Here is a 6275-nt window from a genome sequence, read left to right as displayed (position 1 = left end):
AGAGCCACAGAAGAACTTCAATAAATTTAAAAGAATTGAGGCTGGGCACACCTCTAATCCTAGCACTTTGGGAGGCTGAGGCAGGAGGATCACTTGAGGCCAGGAATTTAAGACCAACCTGGACAACATGGTGAGACCTCATCTCTACAAAAAAAGAAACTTAGCCAGGTGTACTGGCACACACTTGTATTCCCAGCTAGTTGGGAGGCTGAGGCAGGAGGGTTGCTTGAGCTCAGGAGGTCAAGGCTGCAGCAAGCTATGGTGGCACCACTGCACACTAGCCTGGGCAACAGAGAGAGACCTTCTCTCAAAAAAAAAAAAAAAAATTGAACTCATATAGAGTATGTCTCTGACCACGATGAAATCAAACTAGAAATTAACAACAGAAAGGTAACAGGAAAATCTGTAAGTATCTGGAAATGAAACAACACACTTCTAAATAATCCGTGGATCTACAAGGAAGTCTAAAGGGAATTAAAAATTCATTGAACTGAGTAAGAAAGGAATCCCTCCTCCTGATTTTTTGGAATAGTTTCAGTAAGATTGGTAGTAGCTCTTTGTACAACTGGTAGAATTTGGCTGTGAATCTGTCTAGTCCTGGGCTTTTTTGGCTAATATTTTGTTAAGAATTTTTGCAGCCAGGCGCGGTGGCTCACACCTGTAATCCCAGCACTTTGGGAGGCCAAGGCGGGCAGATCACAAAGTCAGGAGATGGAGACCATCCTGGCTAACACGGTGAAACCTCGTCTCTACTAAAAATACAATAAAAATTAGCTGGGTGCAGTGGCGGGCGCCTGTAGTCCCAGCTACTCGCGAGGCTGAGGCAGGAGAATGGCGTGAATGTGGGAGGCAGAGCTTGCAGTGAGCCGAGACGGAGCCCCTGCACTCCAGCCTGGGAGACAGAGCGAGGCTCTGTCTCAAAAAAAAAAAAAAAAAAAAGAATTTTTGCGTATATAAGTGATACTGGTTTGTATTTTTCTTTTTTTATATTGTCTGTCTGATTTTGGTATCAGGGTAATATTGGCCTCATAAAATGAGCTGGGAAGTTTTCCTTCCTCTTCTGTTTTCTGGAAGAGATTGTATAGAATTGGTGTGAATGCTTCAGTTAGCAATTGGTTCTTCAGTGAAAGAATTTGGGTTTGGAGATTCTTTTTCAAATTCAATTATAAATTCTTTAATTCAACCTAATTCTTCGATTTCCTTAATATATTTATAGGGTTATTTGAATTACCTATGCCATGCAGCGTGAGTTATGGGAGTTTGTGTTTTTTAAGAAATGAGTTTATTTTATCTAAATTGTCAAATTACATATGTAGAGTTGTTTATAGCATTTCCTTATTATCTTTTTGATATTCAAGGAGTCTGTAGTTTCATCATCCCGTATTTCATTTATATTATTGTTAATTTGTATTAAACTATATTATCTTCATACATTTTTACTAAATAGATAGTCCATTTTATTATGTTTTCGAAGAATCAGCTTTTTGTTTTATTGATTTTCCTCTATTGTTTTTTCCACTTTCATTAATGTCTGCTCTTTATTCTTTTCTTCTGCTTGATCTGGGTTTATTTTGCTTTTGTTCTGGTTCATGAGATAGGAGCTTATTGATTTAAGACTTTTCTTGCCTAATGTAGGCATTTAGTGGTATAAATTTCCCTTTCAGCACTGTTTTAGATGCATACTACAAATTTTGATATGGCATATTTTCATTTTTATTCAGTTAAACGTATTCTATTTTATTTTTTTTAATTTTAGATTCTGGGGGTACTTGTGCAGGTTTGTTACACCGGCATATTGCATGATGCTGAGGTTTGGGCTTCTAGTGAACCCGTCACCCAAATAGTGAACATGGTACCCAATAGGAATTTTTTCAAACCTTGCCTCCTCTATTAGTCCGTTTTCATGCTGCTGGTAAAGACATACCAGAGACTGGGTAATCTACAAAGAAAAAGAGGTTTAATGGACTCACAGTTCCACATGGCTGGGGAGGCCTCACAATCATGGCAGAAGGTGAAAGGCACATCTTAATGGCAGCAGGCAAGAGAGAATGAGAGCCAAGCAAAAGGTGAAACCCCTTATAAAACCATCATTTCTCGTGAGGATTATTCACTACTCATGGGAACAGTATGGTGGAAAGTGCCCCATGATTCAATTATCTCCCACAGGTCCCTCCCACAACACGTGGGAATTATGGGAGCTACAATTCAAGGTGAGATTAGAGTGGGGACACAGCCAAACCCTATCACTCCCCACCCTTTTGGAATCCCAGTGTCTATTGTTGCCATCTTTATGTCCATGTGTACCCATTGTTTAGCTCCCACTTGTAAGTGAGAAGATGCGATATTTGACTTTCTGTTTCTGAGTTATTTCACTTAGGATAATGGCCTCTGGCTGCATCCATGTTGCTACAAAGGACAGGTTTTCATTCTTTTTATGGCTGTGTAGTATTCCATATTTTTACTCGTTCCATTTTTCTTTCTTCCTTCATGATCTTTCAGGTTTCCTTCTTTTATCATTTCCATTCTGTTTCAATAATTTCCTTCAACTATTCTTTTAGGATAGGTTTGTTGGCAACAAATTATTTTTGTTTTCTTTCATCTCAGAATGTCTTGATTTCTCTTTCATACCCGAAGAGGATTTAGCTGCCTCCGATTTCCCTGCCCTACCTGGTCATCTCCTTCATGGTCCTCTGGCTCCACCCTCACCAATCCCAAGAAAAGAACTTTCATCAGCTTCTGTTTGAGAGCAGGACTAGGGGGAGCACAGGAGCCAACAGCAAATTGTGTTACAACCAAATTTGTCACAGGGAAGTAGATTATTAAAAGGGGTTTTGATACTTTAAAAAGGAAAGTCATTAGAGGATTATGATACTCAAAATATTTAACAATGAGTATAGTACTATGTGGAGGCTTCTCTTTTCACTAGTCATCATGCACAGAGTACTCAGAGAAGAGACCATTTACCAGTACAAAGGAATGTATCTCAAAGTTTTAACAATCAGGATAGCCTTACTGGCACATATTAGCTGAATACCAGCCTTGTCTATAACTGCTCAATGGAGGTGTTTCTTTTTAAGACAAGAAGTGAAACCACAAAGATGATGAAAGTTGTCTAAAAGTATATCTAATCACAAGCAGTCCATAATCAGAGTCAAAGAAGGGTGAAATAAAAGAATCAACTGTTACTCTTTATTGTTTCATGTTGCTAAAGCAAGTCAAGAACCCCCCAAAATTACATTAATTCCTTATGAGAGATGCAGTCAAATATCATGTTGGTTACAAGTTAAATGGAACTCTGCAGTCCTTTCATAATCAGAACAAAATAAATCAATCCTCTAGAGCATACAGGAATGTTGTAAATGGACATGTTGAAATTTTAAGAGCACAATCCCAGTTGGATATATCAGAAAGCCACTCTGTATATCGCAGTGCAGGGATCTTGGGAGATTTTCCCATCTGATATTTCCGAGCAGGTAGCAGCTGGAAAAAATTTATTTATAGCTATAGAAAAAAAAGAAACGATATTTTTAAAAGCTAAGAATAATTCACATTCTAAAAAAAACTCACATCTTTAAAAATTATTTAAGAAACATTTTTTTTAATTAAAAAATCTAAAGACACCAGCCAAAGAATCACAAAAGAAACTGATTGAGAGAATTAAGGCAGATAGAACGTTCTTCTGTGGGTAATGGGTTGAGTGAGAAACAGCTGGATCCATGGCCAGGTAAGGCAAGGAATTCAACATCAGCAGAGCAAGTTTTCCATGTTAGGATCAGACATCAAGTGCTGGTCTACCTGCGGCCCTGAGGGATTGGAGGGAGGGTGGGTTTGACGTTGGAACCTGGGCGACTGATGACTGGGACCGAGTCTTTTCTGTGTTGGTGAGACTCTTTTTCACGTGAAAATGATTGTATAGGCAGTGCTGTAAAACATTCAGAAAAAATGATAGTTAATCCCTTGGTTTCTTGGAACAAAGAAAATAAGTGTTGCATGATATAAGCACCAGAACAATTTCTAGAATTCATTCATGACAAACTATAAGAAATAAATGAGGCCAGGTGCAGTGGCTCATACCTGTAATCGCAGTACTTTGGGAGGCCAAGGTGAGTGGATCACTTGAGGCCAAAAAAAAAAAAAAAAAAGAAAGAAAGAGAGAAAGAAATGACATTCAAGGAAGAACAATAGTGGACGAGGTCAGACTATAGCACGTACATGGCTAACCAAGCCTTAGGTTGTATAGACTTGCCCAACAACCGCAGGATACTACAGCGTGCAGTCACTAGCGATTCTTCCACCTGCTCATGCCCTCTGTAACAATGCTCCACTAGGTACTCCTTCACAATCGTACACATGTACGCAAACACACACACACACACACACAGTGAAGTGAAGTTCTTCCTATAGAAGCTTCATTTAATGCCCTCTAAAGATTGGCCTGCTCACCAAGCAGGAAGACATCTGGATCTCGGTTTCTCCAGGGACTGTGGGAAGCAGGAGGAGTTTAGAAGATAGAGAAGAAAGGTAGAGGCATGGTGGCCATAGCAGAATTCTCACTGGTAAGAAAGCAGAGTAGCAGGGATTGAGAAAGTAAAGCAGAGGATTCTATAGAGAGTGAGAGAAACGGAAATGACGGATAGGAATATGAAGACCGGATCTATTGGCCAAACCAAAGCAACGAAAAGTCAAAGGGAACATTGACCTTTTTAGGATATATTCAAAGAAAAAATAAGACATTGTTTGAGAGGATATTGTTATCAGCAAAAGAAAAGAAAAAAACTCCTCCTTTTTAAAATTTTTTTACTTTTTTGAGACCAGGTCTCACTCTGTCACCTAGGCTAGAGTGCAGTAGTGCGATCTCAGCTCACTGCAACCTCCACCTCCCAGGTTCAAATGGTTCTCATGCCTCGGCCTCCTGAGTGGCTGGGATTACAGGCATGTGCCACCACCACGCCTAGTTAATTTTTGTATTTTTGGTAGAGATGGGGTTTCACCATGTTGGCTAGGCTAGTCTCGAACTCCTGACCTCAGGTGATCCTCCCGCCCTCAGGTGATCCTCCTGCCTTGGCCTCCCAAAGTGCTGGGATTACAGACATGAGCCACTGCGCCCAACCACATTCGACTTTAAATCTTAGCAAATTTCAGTTTATTAAAGAAATTGTTGTGCATTTATAAAATACTGTTGTGAATGATGAGTGTTGAAGGGGTCTGCAAATAAAATTTACTTGAAAGTAACTTCATTTCCCTTTTATTTAGGCAGGGGTCCATAAACTATGGCCACACTTTTCTGTTTCTTTGTATGCCTTTGCTCTTTTGTTGAAAATTGGGCATTTGAGAAAACAGCTACCTCACCAAGGCTAATGTTAGAGAGCTCTCCCCGTTCACTTCCTTCCTCTATCGGCTACTCACAGAGCCCCACCTTTGCTATTGACACCCAGATTATTCTCTCCCATTCCCATTTTCACCTCCTGTTCAAGGTCTTTACTCAGTGTTATTTGTGAACGCTGCCGCTGAGCCCAGAGAGAAACATACAATGTCCCTTCTGCCTCCGTCTGGACATGCACGTTCACATGTGTGTTTGGGATCTAGGAGCAAAAAGGAGGTGAAGGGGGGCTAGGCCAGATCCTTCGAGCCTAAAGTCATCAGCATTCTGCCAAACCGCCACAGTGAAGACTGGACTGCAACGCGAAGCCTCCAAGCTTTCCTCCCCTTCACTGAATGGAGTCTACCTCACCAAAACCTCTTCCAAAGAGCGTGTGGTCCTGGCCCCAGACCCGTGCAGATAATGTGGCCAGATGGACAGTGCAGCAGCTTCTACTCAAAGTAGCTAAGTGACGGTGGGTGGATCCCCCACCTTTCTCAACAGTGGGCAACAAGATAACACTCTACCTTACAGGGAGATTCTGACTCAATACTCTCATTCAACTTTCAAAAATCGGGATCAATAAAAAGACAGTGGGAAACATATATAAATATAATACGGACTTATATTTATAATACTATATGTGAAACAACTCATATCTTTTTTTCCCCTTTTGGTTTTTTTTTTTTTTTTTTTGAGACAGAGTTTTGCTCTTGTTGCCCAGGAGTGCAGTAGTGCGATCTCAGCTCACTGCAACCTCCGCCTCCACCTCCTGGGTTCAAGCAATTCACTTGCCTCAGCCTCCCGAGTAGCTGGGATTACAGGTACCCATCACCACGTCTGGCTACTTTTTGTACTTTTAGTAGAGACGGGGTTTCACCATTTTGGCCAGGCTGGTCTCGAACTCCAGACATCA

The 6275-nt window shown here is 40.7% G+C and overlaps 1 protein-coding gene across 1 annotated transcript in view; it reads right to left on the bottom strand.

Moving 5' to 3' along the window:
- Nucleotides 1-3158: 3158 nt before the first annotated feature.
- LRGUK (leucine rich repeats and guanylate kinase domain containing) overlaps nucleotides 3159-6275 on the bottom strand; it is a 129026-nt gene continuing 125909 nt past the window's right edge. The window contains exon 20 of the mRNA XM_005550807.5: nucleotides 3159-3922. Within this exon, the coding sequence (XP_005550864.3) occupies nucleotides 3792-3922 (131 nt within the window). The 3' untranslated portion in view covers nucleotides 3159-3791. The remainder of the gene's footprint in view (nucleotides 3923-6275) is intronic.

This window comes from Macaca fascicularis, chromosome 3, assembly GCF_037993035.2.
Source record: "Macaca fascicularis isolate 582-1 chromosome 3, T2T-MFA8v1.1".
Lineage (NCBI taxonomy): Eukaryota > Metazoa > Chordata > Mammalia > Primates > Cercopithecidae > Macaca > Macaca fascicularis.
The sequence above is the reverse complement of the archived record's forward strand: the minus strand, read 5'-3'. Positions and strand labels throughout refer to the sequence as shown.